The sequence below is a fragment of the Rhincodon typus genome, chromosome 9 (assembly GCF_021869965.1).
Source record: "Rhincodon typus isolate 14 chromosome 9, sRhiTyp1.1, whole genome shotgun sequence".
Taxonomy (NCBI): Eukaryota; Metazoa; Chordata; class Chondrichthyes; order Orectolobiformes; family Rhincodontidae; genus Rhincodon; species Rhincodon typus.
The window spans coordinates 88,217,839-88,230,553 of NC_063340.1; the positions used below are offsets into that span (position 1 = coordinate 88,217,839).

Sequence of the window (12,715 nt, forward strand, 5' to 3'; positions counted from 1 at the left end):
GGAATGTTGATGGGGTAGGCATGTTTATTACAGTCTACAGGGAATTTAGCAGCACTTTTGACAAGGTCCCACATGGCGAATTCGTCAGAAAAATAAAAACCCATGGGATCCACGGAAAGTTGGCAAGTTTGGATCCCAAATTGGCTTAGTGACATGAAGCGATGTGTGATGATCGACCAGTACTTTTGTAACTGGGAAACGTTTGCCAATGTGGTTTGGCGAAGTTCAGAACTGGCCCCTTTGGTTTTTGTGCGACATACTAATTATTCAGTCTTAAATGCATTAGGCATAATTAAGAATTTTTCAGCTAAAACAAAAATTGGCCAGATGGCTTGATATTGTGGAAGAAAACTGTAGGCTGCGGGAAGACATCATATTGAATAATGGGACAGGTTTGCCAGGCCAAATGGTGCTTTCCTGCTTGTTTTTCTTACATCCTTATGTAAAGGATGGTAAGGGTAAGGAACTAGGCCTTGAAAGAACAGAGCGGAAAAACTCTCATCATATATAAAAAGCACTTGACAATGCACTTTAAATGCTGTAACTTACAGCTGTAATGACCGAGAATGGGAAGGTAATCGAGCTGAAGAGATTTTATTCAAGATCAGGAGTGATGGGCTCATTTGCTTCCTTCTAAAACATACATTTTTGTGAATCTATAAGGAGCTTTAAGTCTGGCGAGTGTATTTACAAATTCCCGATTGACTGTCTCTTACCTCTTTCACCAGGTCGGCCTTGCTCGCCAGGGGGTCCTGGGAATCCTGGTGTACCTGGGGATCCCGTTTCTCCAACTTGTCCAGTACTACCTGGTGGACCAGGTGGGCCAGGTGGGCCAGGAACAGCTCTGTTTGAGTAGTAACCGTTGGGGATTTGGTTTATCAATGAGTTCACTCTCCTCATGTGGTCTGCAAATGTAGAAAATTCAAGCGTTAATATTATCTCAAGCTGGCAGCTAATTTTTTGTTCTGTACTTGCCGTGTATTTGATATTGTTATGTTCTTGCAGTACTCCTGATCTCTTGGGGCAGCTTTAGTCAATGACCAGACCCAAAATATTTGTCTGCCTAAACAATTTTGCGTAAATAAAGCAGTTAAGGTTTCCACTGTGTTTTAATTCAACCTTTTGCGACCTATTCACAGCCATTTGCCTACCTGCAGGCCTAGATTGGAAAATCCAGTAATACTTAGTAGTGAACACATTGTTGGTCCCAGAACCTCACTTTGAAATATACAGGACGAGTCGGGAAGGCATCTCTCATTCACCAGTATTTTTTCACAATTTCCTCCTGGGAGAACAGCATCACCTGATAACTAAACAAAGAAAACAGAAGCAGGGGCAGGCCATTCGGCCCCTCAAGCCTGCTCCACCCTTCACCATGATCATGGCTGATCATCCGACTCAGTACCTTGTTCCTGCCTTCTCTGCATAACCTTTAAGTCTACAAACTATACCTAGCTCCTTATTGAAAACATTCAGTGTTTTGGCTTCAAACTCTCTACTTTAATTAGGTTGTACAGTTTTGGATTACTTATTACTTTAAGGTTTTGGAGTAGGTTTGTAGCTCGGGTTGTGGGTGTTGAGGTTGGTTGGCTTGCCGAGCTGGTTTGTTGTTCCGCAGACGTCTCGTTACCATGCTGGGTAACATCCTCAGTGCAGCCTCTAATGAAGCTTCGGTGTGTTTTCCCACCTGGTTTTTAAACCAGGTCGAGTTCAATGGGGTCGAGACCCCATATACATTCCACTACGGAAGAAACCCGGAAGTGAGGCGATCCATCGCAACGGACCCCAGAGTTTAAAAACCAGGCGGGAAAACACACCGACGCTTCATCAGAGGCTGCACTGAGGATGTTACCCAGCACGTTAACGAAACGTCTGCGGAACAACAAACCAGGTCAGCGAGCCAACCAACCTCAACTTATTACTTTGGTTACACCCTTGACAAGTGACTCTAATACCTATCACGTTATTCCAGTCATTTGGTTTGTATCCAGCAGCACCTTATTTTTAATTTTTTTGTAGTTATCTCTCTGCCTCATTTAATCGGATTATAGGTCATCCCTTTGCTGGTTATTCAGCTGTTGACACTTCACTCACTGTCTAACATTCTTGGTTACCTGCAGAGACTTATTATCTGATGCTCCATTCACACCAGTGATATGATCCTTTGATCTCTCTGCCCTTGATCTCTCTACCTGTAAACTCTGTGCCTGTGTGCTTCATTCTCGCTGCACCTGACGAAGCGACTGCGCTCTGAAAGCTTGTGTGATTTCACATAAACCTGTTGGACTATAACCTGGAGTCATGCGACTTCTAACTTTATCCATCCCAATCCAACGCCGGCATATTATGGTCACCATCAAGAGTGGCAGCAGTACTACTGATCGAGCTGGTCAGGTCCTAAAGGGTATAGCTGCTAGGCTGGGTCTGCAGCAGGTGGTGAGGGAACCAACAAGAGGGAAAAACATACTTCACCACATCCTTACCAATCTTCCGGCTGCAGGTGCATCTGTCTGTGATAGTCTTGGTAGAGTGACCATCGCACAGTCCTTGTGGAGACGAAGTCCTGCCTTCACATTGAGAACAACCTCCATCATGTTGTGTGGCACTATCACCGTGATAAATGGGACAGATTTCACACAGATCTAGCAACTCAAGACTGGGTTTCCATGAGGCGCTGTGGGCCATCAACAGCAGCAGAATTGTACTCCAGCACAATCTGTAACCTCATGGCCCGGCATATCCCCCACTCAACCATTACCATCAAACCAGGGATCAACCCTGGTTCAATGGAGAGTGCATGATGGCATGCAGGAGCAGCACCAGGCATATCTGAAAATGAGGTGAAAACCTGGTGAAGCTACAAAACAGTGATAGACAGAGCTAAGCGATCCCACAATCAGTGGATCAGGCCTAGGCTCTGCAGTCCTGTTACATCCAGTCGTGAATGGTGGTGGGCAATTAAACAACTCACTGGAGGAAGAGGCTCCACAAATATCCCCATCCTCAATGATGGAAGAGCCCAGCACATCAGTGCAAAAGATAAGACTGAAGTATTTGCAGCAATCTTCAGCCAGAAGAGCTGAGTGGGTGATCCATCTCGGCCTCCTCCAGTGGTTCCCAGCATCACAGATACCAGATTTCAGCTAATTCCATTCACTCCATGTGATATCAAGAAATAGTTGGAGGCACTGGATACTGCAAAGGCTACGGGCCCTGACAACATTTCAGCAATAGTACTAAAGGCTTATGCTCCAGAACTTGCTGCTCCCCAACTAAACACTTTGAGTACAGGTACATTGCTCGCATCTACTTAACAATTTCCTCATCTCTGTCTTAAATAAGTGCCCTTTCGCTTTTAAACTATGGCCGCCATTTCTAGATTCTCCCTCAAGAGGAAGCATCCTTTCCATATCCGCCTGGTCCAATCCCCTCAGGATCTTATATATTTCAATTAAGTCACCTGTGAATTTTCTAAATTCCAGAGGAAACAGGCCTAGCCTGTCTCGTCTTTCTGCTTGAGGACGTTTGTTTATGCATTCATTAGGTATTACCATAAAATCCTTCTGGTGCCAATAATGTTGGCGTAAGGGAAGGCAATATAATTAATTAGTTTTAGTTGCTTGCTACAAAGCCAGCCAGACTGTAGCCAATATGAAATACTTTGGGTAAACTAAATTAAATGATTATACTAACAGGCATGCTCTTAAATTTTAGCCAATTATGCTTTGAGACAGCTAAGAGTATTATTTTTACTCATTCAAGGGCTGTGGGTGTTTCTGGTTAGACCAGCATTTATTGCCCATCCCTAATTGCCCAGAGGTCAGTTAAGAGTCAACCACATTGCTGTGGATCTGGAGCCACACGTAGGCCAGACCAGGGAAGGATAGAAGATTTTTCTCCCTAAAAGACATCAGTGAACAAGATGGGTTTTTTTCCTGACAATCAGCAACAATTTCGTGGTCATCATTAGATTCTCTATTCCAGATTTTTATTGGGTATTATAGATTTTTAGCAGGTCCCAGAATATTACCTGGGTCTCTAGGTTAATAGCCTAGCAATAATACGATCACCTCCCCTTGATTTAAAGTAGTATCTTCCTTTGTTAGACCATAGTCTAAAAGTAAAGGAAATAAAATGATCTTTACAAAGCTAAGAGGAGACACAATGGAATTTTCAAAATCATGAGGGGTCTGGAATAGAGTGAATAGGGAGAATCTGTTGTTGCCTCCAGAAAGATAATGAACAAGAGGCTCAGATTTAAAATGATCTGAAACAGAGGCAAATGCAAGGTCAGAAAAATCTTCTTATTTTAACAAGTGGTTTGGGGGTGGAAGGAGCTGCCAGTAAGTGTGATGGAGTTCTACTGGAGTATCCAAGAGGGCATTCAACGTATCTATTTAAATAACCAATGTCCAAGTGTCTGGTGAAAAGGGAGGAACACAGCACTGAATTATAATGCTCACTTAGAGAGTAGCAGCAGATACGAGTGGCCGAATGGGCCTTCTTCTGCAGCATACCCAATGTGTGATGTTGGGAAGTCTTTGATCAGTCTGAACAGAAGCAAATCATTGTGAGGTGATGTGGCTCAGCTGCTGCCTTTTGTCCTCAGCAGGATATGGACTTCTCGACAACATGCTGGGAGCTTTGAGAAGTTGGCAAACCTTAGCCTGCTTGGGGGCAATCTGAAGAGAAAAGTAGTCATTGGGACATCCATATTATCAGCGGTACTCACTACCTAATCATCCCATTGCAAAAGCACATACATCCAGTCTCCAAGAATTGAAATCATTAAATAAGCTGGTTATGAATGTTTTTTGTCATTAGTGATAAGCCTAAATATGTACACTCATACATTTAGATATGTATGTAAAGATACATAAAAACATCTGCGTACACACATTTGCATCACTACTCAAATTGATGGCTACGACAAAGTAAATTCCCATGGAATTAACCATCTAGTCTACACTTACTCAGGATTAGATATTAAGAATTTTCAACAAATATTTTATCATATCCTAAGTGAAAGTTGTCACCCAAATAATTCCATCACTGGCATTCAACTAAATATTGATTTATTTAACAATCTTTGTTTGCATCATTCTTTTACGATTGAATTTCCACAGTCAGTTCATTCCTTCTTTATTCCTTATCTGCTGCAAGTTCCTACAACCGCATGTTTCCTATCCTTTGCAATGAAAAAGGTGTACATTTCTATAGTGCCTTCCATGACCTCAAAATGTCCCAAAGCACCCCACAGCCAACAGTGTTCTTTTGAAGTGTTGGCCCTGTTTTAATGAAGCAAACCCAGCTGCCACTTAATGTACAGCAGGAGACCGCAATGTGAATAGCATGCCTGTGTGTCGTCCATCATTACTGGCAGGTCAATTGTTGCAGGTTCCCATTTCCTGCTTCTGACTCTAAGGACTCACAAAACACTTTAAATACTGTTAGAGCCATAGGGCTCGACTGCTATTTGATACGTCGGCATTATTGAAGTGTCTTCAAGTTTAGCTGTCCCAGCTTTTGGTCTACATATCAGTTTTAGAAACTTACGGTCCATTTTATATCCTTTATTGATTGTAAAATGTGTTTGTGTAACCTTCCCCTCTCCACCCTGACGCCCAGGAAACTGATCGATAACATAAGATTTCAAGTTCACAAAAGGAAATTGGTATTTGAAATGTTGACTGCCCACTCCCAGGAAATTTTACCACTTGAGAGGAGAAGGCTTCATCTGTTTGCAAGATTGAAATAACCAGATTGAATGGGGACAAGTAAAACCTGGGTGTGTGCCAAAATTCTCCGACGGGTGTGTAAGGAGAGTGACAGCAAAGCTCAGTTGTGTGGCTCTGAAGATGGAAAGTATGATTGTAATTGGCTAAACGATGTGAAATACTTCCTTCACACTGCCTCACTCTAAGAAACATGAGAATGCAGATCAGGTAATGTTAATTGCTGTCTTGGGTACACAGAAACAGAAACACCACAAACCAGTTCCAACTCAAGATCACAACAGTTTTGAGGTTTCCCTTAGTAACCAAAAAGTCATACTCACTGTTCATCAGCTGCTCACAGACTTGTCTTGAAATTGCTCTCATCATGTTCTGGGGGGCAAAGTCACCCTGGAAATATTACAAAAAAAAGAAACACGTATCACAAATTTAATTATCTAACAGTAATAAATAAGAAAAGTTAGATCAGTCGTTTATCTTTCACTACCTTAATGCATTCCAAAGTGTTTAGCAGCCAAAGGCATACTTTTGATGTATGGTCACATTAAATTGAAGGTAACATGGCAGCCAATTTTCAAACAACGAGCTCCCACAAGCAGCAATGAAATGAATTACCAGATGTTTGTTTTTAGGTAATGGCTGAAGGATGGGTTTTAGCCAGCAAAGCATGAAATGTGCTGATTCCTCTTAAAGACTGCCATGGGATTGGATGCACCTTCCTGTAGTTTCATGTCTAATCTGAAGGAAGATATGTTTGACAGTGCAGCAAAACCTCAATAGTGTCCTGGAACATCACCCTCAATGATTGTCTGAAACCTTTGGAGTGGGGTTTGAGCTCACAAAATCCTCACTCAGAAGTAAGGGGAAGTCATTGTGGAAAAAAAAACTTGCCTTTACGCATTAATGTCCAAGACCAATTTCAGTCACAAACAGTTGTAAAGCAGTGAGAGAGAACTTACAATAAATTGTATTTAGATCTCTTGTTTTTAATGAATTTTACTCGGCAGTACCCAAAGTTTTAAGTTGTTTTACTTAAATGAGTTGTCCTCCTGCATCCTAAAGGCTACCCTTCACTTAGTCTGGTGCAGATAACGCACAATGAAACTGATGCTAAACTTTAGGAAAAGATGTAGTAATGTTACAATAAATTGAGCTTTGCGGGGGGTGGGGGTGCTGTGGGAGGTTCAACAGTGGCTCACAGCTGAGTGGTGCTATTGTTCATTTCAGATCAATGAATGATGGTGATTGTAAACTGTGAGGGATAACTTTCCCAGATTTTGGGATTGTAGGGTGGGCACTAAGTGGCAATACCATTGAGCTACTTCTGAATGCCCCCAGCAAGGGTGTCTGACTGTTTGATGGATGCCCACATCTCATTAATGCCCTTGAGCTACACATGCTGAGGCAACATGCACAGCCATCTGGGGTTAGCTAGATAGATTCTGTCTGTAACTCACAGATTATATTAATTCTCGAGTCAATTCCCACCTGTAATTCACACAGAGCTGAGTCATCAGCTCAAACAGCTCTTTTAGGAACTGGGGAACACTCAACAGATGCCTTCTTATTTTCGGAGATGCTGCACTACAAGCACAGATTGAGACACAAAATAAAACTGTGAGAAAAATTTACACTTACCCGGTCACCTTTCTCTCCCTTTGGACCAGTTTGCCCCTATACAAAAGAAAATACATTATTTTAATTGCGTTACAGCTTCAAATGTAACTGAATCACTTTGGCTTCAGTATGAAAACACCCGAGGGATCACATCAGAGGATTACCCAGTGCCCACAGCTTCTGAAGCAAGCAGCATGTGAACTTTGTACTGCCTGCTAATTTCAATGATAGAGGCATGTGGCCAACATTATGTTAAGTGCTGGGTGGCTAACCCTAACCTTATTGCAGGAGGTAGTGTAAAATTGAGAGAAGCTAGTATAAGTTAGAGCTAGCCTTCATTACTAAAAGCCACCTCCCAAGGAACAAAGTGCATTCTCACCGAAGCAAGTGCTGGAGATCATTCTAATTGATTTTGATATAGGGGTATATCCAATTTCAGTGTAAAATGGCAGAGAGCAGAATCCAAGATTTTCTAAAGCTGCACTGGAGGCTTTGACACATCAAGATATCAACAACGCATAGGTTTTCATAAGACTTTCCAAAAAAACTTAGTGGAAGCAATGGAACCAGATCACCTTGACATTCATTACCAGGTGTCTAATCCCAATGGTCCTGGATTCAGAACTAAGGGTTCAATGTTCTCAAACAACTGATCAAGGTCTGTCTTGGTATTTTTAAAAGCAACAACCTAATAACTGCACAATGAACGTCACACCCTGGATGCTGTGCTCTAAGAAGTTCAAGGTCCTTACCATGAGTGGTTAATGTCAGTGAAAAATCTTCACTGGTCAATCCTACCATCTTCAAAAGTAGCCTCAGTGCACCATGCTAACATCACCCACCGAATGATCATCTTTATCAGTGGCAACCCATATCTAACATCTGTAGTTTCACTTCAGCCCTCTCTCGCCACTGCTCTAAACATCGCACCTACACCTCACAACTTGCACGCACTGCAAAGTTTTCAACAACACAGCCCATGTCATCCAAATGGAATGCACCACACTCATTCACAAACCATTCCCCTCTCTTTTTGGACAACAGCTAAAGGTGGCAACATCTAACTGGCAGGGGACAGGCATGGTCGCATTTCACAGCAGAGATTACCACCATTGGAATGCTGACGCTGGGAACTGTGGTGGGGCTCAAACCAACAAAGTTGACCATTTCCCCAGGTATAATCCTCTTTCCCACGTCACCCTCATCACACAGCCTGTTGCTGAGAAGAGAAAGAGACACGCCATCGAAGCTTTCCGTCCTGCGCTCATCAGAACCAACACAAAAATATCAAATTTTAAAAGGAACAACAATTTATACTGTGTGAAAACAGGGTGCTGATGGTTGGCACTTGAGGCACTGCCATCGGGAATGCACCAAGGAATTTATCCTCAAGATTTTATCTGAATTCAAAAAGGTGTGTCAACTCTGATAAGTTTGCGAATAGGAAAAGTTTGGAAGGAAATGGGCCAAGCACAGGCAGGTGGGATAACAAGGTGTAGAGCTGGAGGAACACAGTAGGCCAAGCAGCAAATCAGAGGAGCAGGAAAGCTGACATTTCAGGTCTGGACCCTTCCTTCAGAAAATTCAGAAAACCTCACAGGCAGGTGGGACCAGTTTAGTTTGGGAACATGGTTGGCATGGACTGGTTGGACCATAGGATCTGCTTCCATGCTGTATGACTCTATGATTGGGTGAGACAAGCCATAGGGAACGGACTGAGAAACGATGTCCTCTCAAGATTTTGTTTAATTGAGAAGATGCAATGCCTGGACAAATTCTGTCCTCTTGCAGAGGACCCAGGCTCTGCACACAAGTATATAGTTTGTTAGTGGAAATGCTGGCACACTCAGGAATGTTGAATAAGTGCTTGCCAATCGTTGAATCACTCCTAGCGCTGGACATTCTGTTCTGAGGGTTTGAAAACACAGATTGGTTGAGTACAGTCAATAATCATCCTGTTGCAAATAGCCAAAAAGATGTGCTGTTTGATACGATCTGCCTGTCACTGGGACTGACAGCCAACAAACCTGGCATTACACCAAAATTGAAATTCATTCACCACATTACTCATTTATGTGGTAGGAAGAACGTCTTTTTGGCTAGACGACTGCATCCTGTTGGTTGGAAAAAAAGCTCTTGTGCTGCTACTGCATAGTAGCCCCATGAAGAGCTAACTTCACCTGCTGTATTAATCTGTATAGGTAGCCCTTGTTTCAGGTGACTGCGTTAATGTGCCCTATTCTGCCTTCAGGCATCCAAGGGGAACAAATGACTCAGGCACTATTGACAAAATTAACGATAAGGCCGAGCTGTAGCAATCCTGACATACATATTGATCGCTGAATCTGTTCCAATTTGTGAGCTGCAGGTGGACCACTGAAATTGCTTACCCCACTCCCTCTACCAAATCCTTGGGGCTATCATAAAACAAAACAAAGAACCTGCAGATGCTGGAAATCTGAAAGAAAAAACTAAAGTGCTGGTGAAACTCCGCAAGTGTGGGGAGAAATCAGAGCTAACATTTCGAGTCCAGCGACCCTTCTTCAGAACTAACGGATCTGACAGCAACTGAGATTAAACTCCAAACGTTAACTCCCTTTTGCCCTATAGTTGCGGCCAGACCTGCGGAGTTTCTCCAGCACTTTCCGTTTTTCTCCCCAATCTGTTTAGCTTTCTTCTTTCAGATTCCCAAGACAAGAGCAAGAAGGAGAATGACGATGGAATGCCACCAATTGTTCAGGCACTCTCCGCAGTCACCATCTTAAAGGATAATATTGACTTCCGATCAGAGGAATAAGGGTAGCCTAGGTGCTAGTTTGCTGTAGGGACCACAGGGGAGACCTGCTGCAGAGTCCTGGGATGGGGTGGCCTACATGAGAAGATTGAAGGATTTACCCAGTAAAATAGTTGATGCATTGACAAACCTGCTAGAAGACATGTCAGGAAGCCTGCAGGAGGCTGACAGTAATATGGCACACCAGGTTTGGATACCTTCCTTTCCAATGCAAAGTGGCAGCCAACTCCATGAGCGCACTGAAGTCCCCAGTCATGTTGCAGCATCCGACGGCCAATGCCGAAGCCTGATCTCTCTCGTGCCAGATGAGCTTGATGCCAGCAGCTGGGATAGTCCAAATAAATGCTCCGCTCACTCTGCAATCTATAGTTTCCTAACCCTAACCCAACGGCTTCCTATCAACCAAGCTACTGCTACAGGGGCTTGGGAGGGGGGCAGCAGGGGGGAAAGGTGGGGTGGCACAAGTAGCTGCACGAGGTAATGTGTGACCAATTTACTTTTTTTTGGTTTTTATTCACTGATGGAAAGTGGGTATCACTGGCTGAGCTAACATTTATTTCCTATTCCAAGTTGCCCTTCAGAAGGTGCTGAACTGCCTTTTGGAACCGCTATAGTCCATGTGCTGTGGTTTGACCCGCAATGCCCTTAGGGAGGGAATTCCAGGATTTTGACCCAGCGACAGTGAAGGAACGGCGATATATTTCCCAAGTCAGGACGGTGAGTGGCTTGGAAAGGACCCTGCAGATGGTGGTGTTCCCGTGTATTTGCAGCCCTTGTGGCTTCTAGATGGAGTGGTTGAGGGTTTAGAAGGTGCTGTCTAAAGATCTTTGGAGAACTTCTGCAGCGTATCTTGCAGATGGTACACACTGCTGCTACTGAGCGTCGGTGGTAGACGGAGTGGATGTTTGCGGCTGTGGAACCAATCAAGTACACTGCTTTAATAAAAACCAAAAGAACTGCGGATGCTGTAAATCATGAACACAAACAAGGTTGCTGGAAAAGCTCAGCAGGTCTGGCAGCATCTGTGGAGGAGAAAGCAGAGTTAACGTTTCAGGTCCCGTGACCCTTCCTCAGAACGTAGAAGTACGCTGCTTTGTCCTGGATGGTGTTGAGCTTCTTGAGTGTTGTTGGGGCTGCACCCATCCAGGCAGGTGGGGAGTATTCCATCATACTCCTGACTTGTGCCTTGTAGATTGGAATCAGGCTGTGGGGAGTGAGTATGCAGTATGGCTGTGTTTGATGCATAGATTTGTTTATAATGTTTATTTCATCGTGGCTTTTATACTGCCATCGTAGTCAAGCGAAAATTGTTAACATTTTGACAAAAAGCAGTTGCCATCAGTTTGATTTAGTATTAATCCTCAGCAAAGTGATACATGGGGTTGTTGACAGTGCTAACTAGCAGCACATATTTGGGAATTATTTGGCTGGATAGTTGGTTTGTGATGCAGAATAATGCCAACAGTGTGAGTTCAATTTCCGCACTAGCTGAGGTTACCATGAAGGACTCTCCTTCTCAATCTCTCTTCTCACCTGAGGTGTGGTGACCTTCAGGTTAAACCACCATGAGTTTTCTCTCTCTCTCTCTAATGAAGGAAAAGCCTTTGGTCTGCTCGGACTATGATAACCTTACTCAGAAATAACCAGCTCACTGACTTTCAGTTTGGGTTCACCTAAGGCCACTGATCTCATTAGAGACTTGGTCCAAACATGGATAAGCTCCCAAGTTTGTGCTACTTGTAATTCTATTTGAACCTCAATCCAACTTCCAAAAGAAAATGCCTGCTGCACCTTCACAATGTCTCCAGCTTCTTCTGACAAAATCCAAATCATTGCCATCATTACTCAACTAATTCATTCGTAAAAGTTCAGGTGGTCTGCTATCTGTATCCTCATGTCCCACTCACCCTTTACCCCCTGTCCTCACTAAAGTTCCTCACCATGAGTCCCCAAATGCACAACATTTAAAATATTAACTTCAGGTTTAATTCTGCTGTTTCTCTCTGGCCGTCTCCCTCACTTGAACACTTCACATCTTGAACTGTGGTCTCTAATGTATTTCTGTCAACTGAATTTGCTGTGCAATTTGCTGCTATGCCTTCAATTGTACTGGCTTAAAGGTGAGGAATTCCTTTTTTAAGCCCCTTGATCTTTATCTCTTCATCTCCACCTTTGAGACACTTCTTGGAATTCACCTATTATTCTCCCAATTCATGTTCATCATCTACAAGACACAAGTAAGGAGTCAGACTGATTGATCTCCACTTGCCTGGATTGGTGCAGCTCCAACAACATTCACGGGCAGCAGATACAGACCACTGCCACTTGTAAGTTTTCCTCCAAGTCACTCACCATCCTGATTGGAAGTATGGAGTACAACAGTGGCTCAGTGGTTAGCACTGTTGCCTCACAGTGCCAGGGACCCAAATTTGATTTCAGCCTTGGGTGACTGTCTGTGTGGACTTTGCATGCTTCCCCAACGACCCCCCCCCCCACCTGCCCCCCCCCCCCCCCCCACCCCCCCGCCCCCCCCCGCCCCACCCGCCAACTTCCGTGTCGACATGGGTTT

General features: G+C 43.6%; 1 protein-coding gene across 1 annotated transcript in view; it reads right to left on the reverse strand.

Moving 5' to 3' along the window:
• Positions 1-12,715, reverse strand: part of LOC109915609 (collagen alpha-1(XII) chain-like) — a 259,058-nt gene that overhangs the window by 15,072 nt on the left and 231,271 nt on the right. The window contains exons 60-62 of the mRNA XM_048601391.1: positions 7,374-7,409; positions 6,059-6,125; positions 717-905 (exon numbers count right to left, since the gene is read on the reverse strand). Coding sequence (XP_048457348.1) covers positions 717-905; positions 6,059-6,125; positions 7,374-7,409 — 292 coding nt within the window. The remainder of the gene's footprint in view (positions 1-716; positions 906-6,058; positions 6,126-7,373; positions 7,410-12,715) is intronic.